General features: G+C 37.3%; 1 protein-coding gene across 4 annotated transcripts in view; it reads left to right on the forward strand.

Annotated features, from left to right (window-relative positions):
• The window catches only part of LOC132282982 (uncharacterized), a 49,876-nt gene extending 37,134 nt beyond the window's left edge, over positions 1–12,742 (forward strand). For 2 of the 4 annotated variants that reach the window (XM_059784839.1, XM_059784841.1), the window contains 13 exons: positions 575–682; positions 785–860; positions 1,800–1,936; positions 2,026–2,185; positions 2,333–2,512; positions 2,632–2,748; positions 3,073–3,228; positions 10,803–10,970; positions 11,105–11,217; positions 11,451–11,574; positions 12,039–12,134; positions 12,216–12,278; positions 12,368–12,742. In XM_059784839.1, the coding sequence (XP_059640822.1) occupies positions 575–682; positions 785–860; positions 1,800–1,936; positions 2,026–2,185; positions 2,333–2,512; positions 2,632–2,748; positions 3,073–3,228; positions 10,803–10,970; positions 11,105–11,217; positions 11,451–11,574; positions 12,039–12,134; positions 12,216–12,278; positions 12,368–12,400 (1,531 nt within the window). In that variant the 3' untranslated portion in view covers positions 12,401–12,742. The remainder of the gene's footprint in view (positions 1–574; positions 683–784; positions 861–1,799; positions 1,937–2,025; positions 2,186–2,332; positions 2,513–2,631; positions 2,749–3,072; positions 3,229–10,802; positions 10,971–11,104; positions 11,218–11,450; positions 11,575–12,038; positions 12,135–12,215; positions 12,279–12,367) is intronic. The other 2 variants (XM_059784838.1, XM_059784840.1) reach the window with 1 other exon arrangement.
• The last annotated feature ends 219 nt before the right edge of the window (positions 12,743–12,961 follow it).

Below are 12,961 nucleotides of genomic sequence, written 5' to 3' on the forward strand. Positions count from 1 at the left end.
TCACCTCTTCTCTCTCTTATTCTTCGTCCTCCTCCTTTCTTTCTTCTTGTTCTTCACAAACCCTAAATACTTCTTTTTTTCCTTTCACAAATCTTTTTGTCCCTTTTTCCTTTTTCCTCTGTTCCCCATGAACCTTTTTTTCTCTTCTATGGATTCTTACCTTTATTTTTAACTAAGGCCAAATTCTTTTTTAACAAAACCCTAATCATCTTTCTTTTTTTTTTTTTTTTTCTTAACCCTCTTTCTATCATTGTTTTCTTTTTCTAGCAAAAAAACATTTTTTTTCATCATGAGATTTAAAAAAAATAATATTACTCTTAATTTCTTAAAGTACAACATCATATATATACAAAATTTATTTCTTATTTGCCGTGTCCGTGTCCTAATTTTTTAAGATCTTCCATGTCTCCATATCCGTGTCCCATATCCGTTTCCATGCTTCTTCGATCAACATGCTTGTACTCTCTTAATTGCATTAAATCATGTCATAGAATAAAGTTGATACATCAGGGAATGAAGTTTTACAGACGGTATCAGTACGCCAATGTTTGACAGCTTCAGTTCTGCTTTGCAGCCCAATTTTGGAGGTTTCACGTCTCTTTGCAGAAACTGTTCAGCATGGACTTCGTTGCATTACATTTTGCAAATCACGCAAACTTTGTGAACTTGTTCTATGCTATACGTATGTGCCATGATCCCATTTTATCATGAATTTGTATTTTCATGCTCCATCAGTATTTGAATGAGGAAGATGGCTTAATTTGGTATCTGTATTTGTGATAAGGCGTGAGATTCTTCAGGAGACAGCACCTCATCTCGTTAACTCTATTTGTGCGTATCGTGCTGGTTATATTGCTGAGGTTAGTATTGTTTTGTTCTTTGTTTTTAGTTAATAATGATCAAGGTGGTTGGGGGAAAAAAGTATTTGAATTGACAAAAAAATATTGGTGTTCATGTTATTTTTATCAAGGTGTGGCAGAAAAGTACTTTTCTATATCCAAAGAGGTGGAAAACGGGTCTATGCTGAAGCTTTAAAATCGTTTTCCATTGGTTATAGTAATATCATGATCCTAGAGAGAGGAGCAATAATTCAATACCTTTGGGCAACTTGAAGATTGCCAACAGACATGACCAATTGAATTAATCCTTAAAGGTTAAAGCTCTTCCTACTCCAGACGCAAAACAGGACCTACAACTTTAAACTTTTGCTGGCAGCAACCACGAACTCCAAAATTTCTGATTTTGCATATGTTTTAGCCACGGAAGTTAGCTTTCCAATGCCGCTAACCTTGGGTCAATCTGACTTCAAACGAAGGAGATATGCCCGTTTTAGTGACTACTAGTTCTGCTGGGAAAATCCTGCGAACTTCACCTTTCTAGCCTTCTTCAATGGTTGCAGTTTTGTTGTGTCTATAAAGGGGTCAATGCCTAGTGCAATGATGGAAACACGGACTGACAACCTTTAGGTCTCAAATTCGAGTCTTTGAGCAGCCACTTTGTGTATAATATCGAAGGTTAGGTTTGTCTCTGGTGACGCTAGTGTAGTTGGGACATACAGTGGACAATACTCTTTGGTTTAATTGTGTCTCTGTAGTAGTCTTTAGTTTACCCAGCAACCAAGAAAATAAATAAATAAATAGTATGTATACAAATCAATTCTCTGTTTGTAACATCTTACGTCTACCTTGGTTTTTAATAATTCTTATGAATTTGTATGATGATTTCTACTTTAATCATTGACATGTTCAATTCTAATTTACTCAAGATCATGTCTTGACATTAGCTGATGGATAGAGCAGGATAGGAGGAGAATCGAGAGAGACATTTTTGGCGGAAATATTTGCGGTGTTGCTGCTACAAATGCCCTTGAGTTGGGCATTGATGTTGGATACATTGATGTGACGCTCCATCTAGGCTTTCCTGGTAGTATAGCTAGGTATAGAACTTTATAATTTCTGTTTGTGTCAATAATATAACTTTTTCCTTGAATTCTTCTCATCTATGACTGTTAAATTTTATATCTAGTCTGTGGCAACAAGCTGGAAGGTCAGGGAGAAGGGAAAAGCCATCACTTGCTATTTTTGTTGCATTTGAAGGGCCTCTTGATCAGTACTTCATGAAATTTCCCCAGAAACTCTTCAAGAGTCCAATTGAGTGTTGTCATATTGATGCTCAAAATTATCAGGTTTCTTTAATTTTAAATACATGGTGTCATTTACAATTTACAATTTCTTATTTCTTATAGTAGCCATATTACTTTGAATAGGCGTCTGTTATGGATTCCGACATAGTGGGAGAACATACCCTCATTTTTGGTGCTTTATTTTTGTAGGTTCTTGAACAGCACCTTGTATGTGCTGCTCTTGAACACCCATTGAGCTTAGTTCATGATGAGAATTATTTTGGTCCCGGCTTAAAGAATGCCGTTATGGAACTTAAAATTAAAGGAGCCTTGAGTGTTGATCCATCACGTGATTCTTCTGCTAGAATATGGAGCTATATTGGGCATGAGGTATGTTATTTGTATTCATGGTCTAGATCTAATATTTCTTTACTTGTCAATGATTTGTGTGATAATGTGTAAAATCCTATAATTACATTCCACTTTTCTGGTTATATTTCTTTTTCTAGAAAATGCCTTCACATGGTGTTAATATTCGGGCAATAGAGACTGAGAGGTACAAAGTAATTGACAAGCAAAAGAACGAAGTCCTTGAAGAGATTGAAGAAAGCAAGGCTTTCTTTCAGGTAGAAAGCTTATTTTATGCAATTTCATAATATTTATGTTTGGCACTTGATTTTTGATAGTGAAGTGGTTGCCTCCATCTATTGTTGATCTTCAGAGTGCCTTCTCTGCGGTGCTTTGACTTTATCTTCTACTTACTTAGACATGGATCTACTTAAAAAAAAAAATCACACTTCAATTACCATCTTTTATTAGCTTTGTACCTGCAAATGTAATCTGCCTGCTCCCTTTAAATGCCATAATTGTCATACTTGGTGCTCATGCACCATCTCTTTGGTCTATGCTGCTATACTGTGAAGAAAATATTTTTTTTTTGGAATTTTCAGGTTTATGAAGGTGCCGTGTATATGCATCAAGGAAAAACCTATCTGGTGAAGGACTTGGATATTTCAAGTAAAATTGCTTTGTGCCAAAAAGCTGATTTGAAGTATTATACAAAGACTCGTGATTACACAGATGTTCATGTCATCGGCGGTGATATAGTATGTGGGCTCTTATTATCTGTTTTAATGCCACTTCTTATTACTTACATACATTCTGCATTTTGGTATTCTGCACAGATTTGTGCAACTTTGCGTGGTGTTGTCAGTGAGAGAATCTTGTTTTGTATTCTTGAATTTATTTGTTTTTGTTAACCAACATAAAATCATGGCTACTGTTGGAACCTTGGACCGCAGCATCTCAATTATCCTATAATAAGTGTGTGCTGATTTAACTACCCCATACTTAAGATTCACATTTGCATTTTTAATTGTTAAGTCACGCTTACACACTCACTTTGTCCCATTTGAGACCTGAAACACTTCCTCTTTGAAAGATGGAGGATGCCACTCAAGCTAATGCTTGGTGGTGACATTGGCAATTATATTTTAGGCTCCGCTTCATTGTTTATTAGAGCTTTTGCCACCTGAGTAGCATAGGGATTCTTAGAAACTATTAACACATTGTGAAAGAAGATAAAAACAAAATTTAAAATTTCTTTGCTCCAGAATTATTTCTGATATTCTGATGCTTTGATTGATGTGGCTATTTTGTTTGGCAAAAGTGTGACAACTGACAAGATACAACACTTTATGAAGACAGGACGCCCGAACCCCCTGAGCACATTTTTTTTAAATTGAAAAAATCTAAAAATAGAACAGCATTGATATGATGAGATTTCTGGAAGTAGAAAATTGAGGCGCTAGGTTTGTAAATGCATTGTAAAATTCATTGTTACTTGGGCTTGTCAGTGGATACATTATTCTATAATCCATAAATGGTCTGAATCTTTCAGATCCAATTTAGATATAGGTTGATCTAATTCATTAGCAATTTGCATTACTCAATGTATGTTCCACCTAGTTGGGTTGCTGGGAGGGGAAGATTGGAGTTTGACCTAACCATTGTCATTAATTAGGAATTTATTTTGTATATATATGCTGTGTTGCATGTATCATGCAACTAATTATACATTATAAAGGGTATGATGGGATATAGCCTTTAGGTTGTTTTGGTCTGTCACTGCCCCATAAGATGTTAGAATCTCCAATTTGTGTGCTTCTCCTCTCTAGCTGGTCTGCTGAGGGAAAGGAGAAATAGGGGGTATAGCCCTCTTTGTGCAACTGACCCAGGTTCCACAGGAAGAGATATGTCCTCAAATTTGGAATCAAAGTTAAAGTCATATTAGAAGAAATATAATATAGAAGAAGGAGAAGAGAAATGTGTAAAGGCTTGAATGAGATAAATTACTCATTCATAACTCTAGTATTTATAGATAACAGAGCACATGTTAATATTAGATGAAAGGAAATTAAATAAAATCATTGCAGATACTATGCTTAGACATGCGTAAATAAAAAACTCCATGATTTAAGGCTATCATATCTCATATAATATGGTAAGTCACATCCCACGATTCGTGGCTATCATATCTCGGCTAACACTCCCCCTCAAGTTGGTGCGTGGATATCTGAGATGCCCAACTTGGACAATGCATCCTTAAACACGACCTTGCTTACGCCCTTCATAGGAATGTCTGCAAGCTGTTGAGAGCTAGTGACAAACAACGTGCAAATTTGACTAGAGACGATCTTCTCTCGAATAAAGTGACGGTCAACCTCTATATGCTTAGTTTTGTCATACTGAATGGGATTTGTTGCAATGCTAATGGCAGACTTGTTGTTACCATAAAGTGAAAATGGAAACGACATTGGAAGGCACAAGTCTATTATTAACGTTCTTAGCTATAACAACTTGCAAACTCCAAGAGCCATAGCCCTATACTTTGCCTTTGCACTAGATCAAGAGACAACATCTTGCTTCTTACTATACCAAGTAACCAAATTGCCACCAACAGTAGTACAGTAGCCCAAAGTTGACCTCCTATCTGAAATTGATCATGCATAACCAGCATCTATCTAGGCCTCAACCTATTAGTGACTATGATTGGCAAACAAAATACCACGGCCCGGACACTCCTTCAGGTAGCGAAGGATCTGAATAACTGCATCAAGGTGAGAGGTGGGAGGACAATGCATGAATTGACTCACAACACTCACGGAATAAGCAATGTCAGGTTGAGTTATTGATAAATAAAATGAGCTTCCTAACAAGTTGCTGATATAGACCGACATCCGACAATAACTCCCTCTCAGAATCAGCCAACCGATGATTTTGCTCATTCGTATTAGCATGACGAGCACCAAGTTGACCAAAAGTAGAAAGCAAGTCAAGAACATACTTGCATCGAGAGATGAAAATGCCAGCCTTGGAGCGAGCCACCTCAACCGTGCCACCTCAACCTTGGAGCGAGCCACCTTGGAGGAGACTGCTTGAGGCCATACAATGAGCAATGAAGATGATAGACCATACTGGAATGAGCAGGAGAGCGAAAGCCCGGAGGGGGAACCATATACACCTCCTCTTGCAAGTTATCATTCATAAAAGTCTAACTGAAATAGAGGCCAAGATCGAATTGCAACAATGGAAAATAATACACGAATGGCGTTCATCTTGGCAACAGGGGCAAAAGTCTGCTAATAATCTATGCCATGGATCTGAGTATAACCCTTGGCAACCAACCAGGCCTTATAGCGAGCAATTGATCCATCTGGATTATGCTTAACTGTAAACACCCAGCGGCAACCCGCAGTTTTTCATCGAACAGGAAGCAGAACCATGCCCCAAGTCTGATTTTCTCAAAGTGCTTGCAATTCCTCAAGCATAGCATCACCCCACTGAGGTTGTGCTAGTGCATCTGAAACATTAGAAGGAAGAGAAACTGAGGTAATAAAAATAAGAAAACTCCGATAGAAGGGTGAGAGAGCATAATCAGAAACAAAATTTGAAGTGGGGTAAATACAAGAACATTTACCCTTCCAAAGAGTAATGTGGCAATCATCAAGCACCACAATAGCTTGAGAAGGCGAAATTGGTGCCGAAGGGACTAGGCAGTTGGTTGTGAGAGTAGAAGCTCGTGTCTATTGCCTACGACTGCAAACATGTGAAAAAGGAATAATTCCCGGAGGGGTATCACAAGGAGGAATAACATAAGATGAAATAGGCAAAGGTAGAGGAGTTGAAGACGGAAGAAGGCGATCATCAATTGTGTTCAATGGGAACCACTCACTTTGAGAACCAACCGAACCAGTATAGTATGGTGTATGCTCAAAGCTATCTTACATGGACTTGGGTACGTGTATTTGACACGGGTATGTATCTATGTGTCGGACGTGTCAAATCTCCAAACAGAAGGACACACGGACACGGCTAAATATTCATTTTATTAGTTATTTTATTTTATTTTCTAGAGTAAAGTAATGTTTTTATCTAATAAAATGTTCAATATAGGCGTTTAACTCATTTTAAAGTAATAATATAATATCATTGAATGATTTGATATGTTTTTTAAGTGCATGTCCAACAAAAAATGTCGGACACATCCCACACCTATGTCCGAGCAATATGTGTCCGACACAGGTACTTCACTACTTTTGAAAAGTTCATGTAACATAGGCTCAAAGAAAGAAACATCCATGGATATAAACCGTTAGACGACTGGGAGGATGGTAACACCTGCAACCTTTCTGAGATTGAGAATAGCCCAAAAAAACACACTTCAATGCATTGGGATCAAGTTTTGTACGAGTGTGCCCCAACTACTGAATAAACACACACCCCCGAAAACTCGCGGAAGAATTAAAAAGAAAAAGAAAAAGAGAGATTGATTTGGATATAGGATTGAGAATAGGGCTGCAAAATTAGGAACCCTAAAAGGGGTCCTATTAATTATGTAGACTGCTGTAAGAATTGCATCTCCCCAAAATGACTGGGTGACATTCATGCCAATGCCTTTTTTCTTTGGCTAAGTCAAGGATGTGGCGAATATTTTCTAATGACCATTCTGTTGAATGGTTTGAACATTAAACCTCTAATGCTCAATCCTCTTTAAATAACCGTTGTACCTCCCTATTAGTGTACTCCGTACCCTCATCAGATATGATTTTTTAATGGTACGAACTGAGTCTGAGCCATGGTAAAAAAAATTAAAAAAATGGTGTACACCTCAGTTTTGGTCTTCATAAGATATACTCATGTAAAACGGCTATGGACGCAAACTATCAAAATCCAAGACTAAAAGTAATAGGCCCCCACACATTTGATTGGACTAGATTAAAAGGTGTTGAAGCAATTTATTACTACTAGTAGGATAATTGAAACAAACATGGTTAGCCAGATGACACCTCTCACACGATAAATCTGAGACTGCCACATTACAAAACAAGGAAGGAAATATATGTTAATAACCGAAAGAAATGTCCTAAACGCAAGTGTTAGTGCATAAACTGGTCTTTATTAGATGAAATGGAATTAGAAAAGGAAACTGAATGTACTTGAGGTGACAAAAGGAGCTTCTAATAGGTATAGGCCGTCCATTTCACACACACTACCAGACATTCGTTTCGACACCAGATCCTGAAAGACACAGTGGGATGGAAAGAACATTATACTACAGTTTAGTTTAATTGTTTAGTAACACTACTAACAAAAATAAGATTTGTAGTCAACTATGGAACTTGAAGTGTATCAGATAAAGTTATAGAATGAGTAATCTATATGTGACCCTTCCTAGCAATGGAAGATGCAGAGCCATTTGAGTACCTTACGATGGCTAAAGTAGATGCTATAAGATTGGAAGGAGGACATACCAGTCATATTGTCTGAAATAGTAGTTACAAGTGTCGAAGATGTAGATGCGCTGTGTGCAGATGCAATAGAACCTAGTGAAGATAAGTGGAGGTTGGTTGAGATGATGCTTCCATTTGATTGAAGAATTGTTTGAACTTGTCGAAATTAGCCTGAGGCAAGGTAACTGTGGTAGAGGATGAAGAGGCAGTGTTGTCATGAAGTGAATGAGACTAGTTTTGTGAAATAATGTCTAGAGGAATGTGGTTGTTGTTGTTTCTGCTGCAGTGGGCATCCATGTGGGGCATGTTAACTATCATCTACTCTAAAAGCTTAAGCTGTTAGAGAGGTGTAACTTAAATATGTAAACCCTTCAACATGTTCCCTCACGTGTGGCCTTCTTTTTGGTTCAACACGTGTTTTTTAATTTTTAATTAGGGTGACAGTGAGGTTTGAACTTGAGACCTTTGGCTCTGATACCATGTTAACTACCATCTACTCTAAAAACTTAAGTTGTTAGAGAGGATGTAACTTAAATATATAAATCCTTCAACAGTGCATAACAACGAGATTTGATGTGACCAAGCTTCCTGCAATGGTCACACCGCCCGCGTTGTCGTCCAGGAGGAGGGCCGATTCTAAAACTCTAAACTGACTGGGATGGTGCAGTTCATAAAGAGTTGGGAACATTAATTGCCATAACAAAGTAATCAACAGAAGCAACGCCTGGAAGATGAGTCCAATGGCTAAGTAGGGAATGAAGACAAGCCCAACAAATGAACAAGAGCATACTCAAACTCCTCGTTCAATCCAACAAGAAATTGAAAAACCCGATTCTTCTCCACAATCCCCGCTTATAAAATTGCATCATTTGATCTTTCTAAGAGAAGAAGAAATCATAATATGACATCTCCTCCCATGTAGCACGAAGCTTGGCAATGTAACTTGAAACTGTCAAGTCACTCCAAGTAATCCTAGTGAGATCTCGCCCCAACTAAAAAATCCTTGCATTATTCTGCCTCTGAGAATAAGTGCGTTGTACCGAATCCCAAATCTGCTTAGTAGTCTTCATAAATATATAGCCAACAGTTATGTTTGGCTGCATTGAATTGACTATCTAAGACATAACCATGGCGTTATGTGCAAACTAATGTGGATATGTCTTCTTTGACTCCGTTGGCTCTTTCTCATAACTAGTAATATAAGCAATCTTGTCTTTGCCACCAATGAACATCCTGGAAGATTGTGCCCAAATCAAATAGTTGGAACCATCGAACTTCACTGTGGTGATTTGAAGTCCTAGATGTTTTGATGAGTTGGTGGAAAAAATGGCACCACCACCCACATAACTCGAGCCTTGAGAATTAACTGTCGAGGACCCTAAATATGCCATTATCTGTTACATGACAATAAACAACTCCAAAAAACACCACAAATTATATTAACTAATCAAAGGGTCTCCTCAGACCATAAACAATAAAAAATGTCTCCTCGGACCATTCCCGAAAAGTCCAAATACAGATTTCTTTTAAGCAGCCCTGCCGGCTTACATATAGTCGGATAACCTCCTCAATAACCGGAACCTCTCTGTAGACTCACGAGATTTTACCTAAGCCCTTGTGGGTGTTGGAAACCAACTATAACAATTTACCCAACCCTAGAAGAGTAAAAGGAAAAAAACTTTAAGAGTACCTACTTTCGATCACAAAACAGCAACACACGGAAACATGTGCCGGCAGCGTCACAGGGTGTCGCAAACAGCCTAAGGTGGCTGTTGCACAAGCTGCAAGGCTGCTGGAGGTTGTGGAAAGGTGTTGGCTCTGATACCAAGAAGAAATATAATATAGAAGAAAGAGAAGAGAAATGACTAAAGACTTGAATGAGATGAATTACTCATTCACAGCTCTAATAGCATATGTTAATATTACAGGAAAAGAAATTAAATAAAATCATTGCAGATCTTATGCCTAGACATCTTCTAAATAAACTCAAACTCCATGATTAAAGGCTATCATATCTCAGCTAATATCTGATATGGTAAGTCAAATCCCATGATTCGTGGCTATCATATCTCGGCTAACAATATTAAACTTCCAAAATAGTTTGGAAACATTGCACGAAGTCTGAAATTGATGATTGGGACATGTTTTCTAAAATTAGAAATTCAGAAATCAATTGATTGAGACATGTTCTCTAAAATTAAATTTCAGAAATCTTGAAACTGTATCATGTACTCACATCACTCGGTTACCCATTCTTAGTTTGTGGTGATGATCAGTCATGAATTTTTCAGCCTTTTGAGGACTGATATATTGACTTTGAATCTCAAATTTGGAGACTCAAAATAAAACAAAATTACAAGTTGATCCCCAACACGGATTGAGAATTCTAGTGTAAAACCATTCTATCCAACCTGTTATAAAATAAAGGCAAGATACCCTTGGAATTCATTGGCAATCGTTGCACAAAGACGGTTGTTTTAGTCCTGAACCCAAATTCAACTAAGGTTCTTAATTTCTTGTGTCCAACAAAATCTGGAGGTTGATGCTGTGCACTCTCCCTGGATATTCTTCCCTTTGGTCTGGATAATTTGTGAAATATGGATCTGAAGGGCATGAGAAACTCAACATAAGCAGCTCCACTGTGCATCATTCTTGAATAGAGAAGATTATAGTCGGCCACTAGATAATGATCCTGGATATCCTGTAGTAATTCAATCGCACTTACATTATGTTAATATATATTTCAGCAATGTCATTTAGGAACTTAATCCTATTTGCATAAGGGCATTTGTACAGCTTCATTACTATAGCAATTTCAACATAGAAGCCCCTATTTGATACTGGTGGAATAAATAATGCTAACTATTTCAATGCTTGCTGTTGTTTAGGCCTATCCAGCAAGGATTTCCGATATCCAGTTTCCAAGAACAACTGCCCATGCAAATTCTTGCAAAGTAACAACTACTTGGTTTGGTTTCCGTCGTATATGGAGAGGAAGTAACCAAGTCTTTGATACAGTTGAACTTTCACTTCCTAATTATTCATATGAATCACAGGTGCATGCCAGTGCCAATTGGCATTATTATGTATCTCTTACTTTTGATTATTTTTGTTCATGTTGTGGTTCCAGTCATTCTCCTGTGACCTTTTTTTATTATAAGTTTATATTTTTACCTTTACATTTAAACAGGCAGCTTGGATTCGAGTCCCGCAATCAATAAAAACAGCTGTGGAGAATAAAAAGTTATCATTTCGTGCAGGCTTACATGCTGCTGGTCATGCTCTTCTTAATGTAGTGCCTCTGTAAGTCACTAACATTCGTAATATCTAAAAAACCTTATAGCCTGTTTAGTGTCTGAAGGATTCTGAAATATGAAGATGATTTTGAAGTTAAGATCCTAAATCTTTATTCAGGATCTTTCCCACAGTTTTAATGCGAATTATCTATTTTCTTTGGGGAATTTGAAGGTGCCTGTAACTCCCTTGTGATCTTGATTGGTTGTTAGTCTTACTGTTGCATGATATTTGTCTTGCAGACATATAATTTGCAACTCGTCCGATCTGGCTTCAGAGTGTGCAAATCCTCATGATACCCGCTATGTTCCTGAAAGAATTCTATTATATGATCAGCATCCTGGAGGGACTGGCATTTCAGCACAGGTATGTTACGAGCGACACTTTTTTTCCCCTCATTTTTTGGGGACAAGAGTGACATCAATCAAACTAAGGGGCCAATCTTTGGTGTAGCGGTGAGAGAGAGAGAGAGAGAGGACTGTTTAGCGTGAGGACAAGGCCTCAAGTCTGAGGCAGCCACTTTGTGCAACTAAAAACAAATTTAGGTCTTTAACCAGTCCTCCCTTCTTAATACCCTCAGTTAATGGGTAATCGCCTTTTTGGTGTATAAAATTGAAGTACAGCTAATTTTATTTTGTAAAGAATATAGGTGAATTTTGATTGTGGACTGACCCCAGCTAACAAGAATGGAAATTGAGCTACCATTTTTTTAGATTTGCAACCCAGAGCAGTTCAGAAAGGGACGCGGGGTTTCTAGATTTGTGCACTGTCAATTGCAGACAAGAATAACATGCTCACTTCCACTGTTATGAAAATATTTGAGTGTGCAGGTTCAACCACTTTTCACTAAACTATTAACCGCTGCTTTGGAACTTCTCATATCATGCTGCTGCTCAGGAGATACTGGTTGCCCCAACTGCGTTCAAGTCAGTATCGAATTCTTATTTTTTTTCTTTTAAATTAATTTATCCCTCATCGGAAACTCTATAGATTTTTGCATGTTGCAGAGTCTAGCCTGTCACGAGTATAATGAGGTTCTGCACAAGGATGCGGCCATAATGATTATTGAGGTTGTGTTTTGGAGCGCAAAGATTGGTATCACTGTGCCACTTCTATTTTCTTCATATAGCAGCTACTGAATTAATCTTTTTTTGTTCAGGGTGTTCTAGACGCTGAGAAGTCCTCCGGCTAACTTTTCCGATTATAACATTCTCTAAGAGGAGCCACAATGAAATATTTGTTTTATTTGTTCAGCAACAAGCTAGAAAAAGTAGCTATCATATATATTTACATGCAGCCCTTGTTTTATTCGAGAGGGTTGAAATTCATTTTCTGTATTTTTCTTCAGTAGACCAAATGTTATTGTAACTTACGGAAAAAAATAAAATAAAAAATTATGTTATTCATAAAAAAATTATGAATTGAACTATCTTATTATTTATTTATAATAATAATAATATCGTTAAACCTAAAAATCTATATTGTCCGTTCCTTATTTCATCTTGAAAATTTTTTAACTGCAGGTCACTCAAGTAAATCAAAGCAAATATTAATATAACCCCGGTTGATATAGTTATCACAATTAAGAATGAACTTAAATTAGTAACAGATAAGGAAAATTACTCAAGATGGCTCAAGTACTTTTTTGCTTATTGATGATTCATTCAGTGTGTCCGGCATGTCAACGCATTTGGTTCTGAATCATCTCATCTAGATGACCGAGACAAGCCACTCAATTTCACTCAATGTTTTT

The sequence above is a fragment of the Cornus florida genome, unplaced genomic scaffold, assembly GCF_030987335.1.
Source record: "Cornus florida cultivar Cherokee Brave unplaced genomic scaffold, ASM3098733v1 CherokeeBrave_3.0.0_Hap2_Chr11, whole genome shotgun sequence".
NCBI classification, from domain to species: Eukaryota; Viridiplantae; Streptophyta; class Magnoliopsida; order Cornales; family Cornaceae; genus Cornus; species Cornus florida.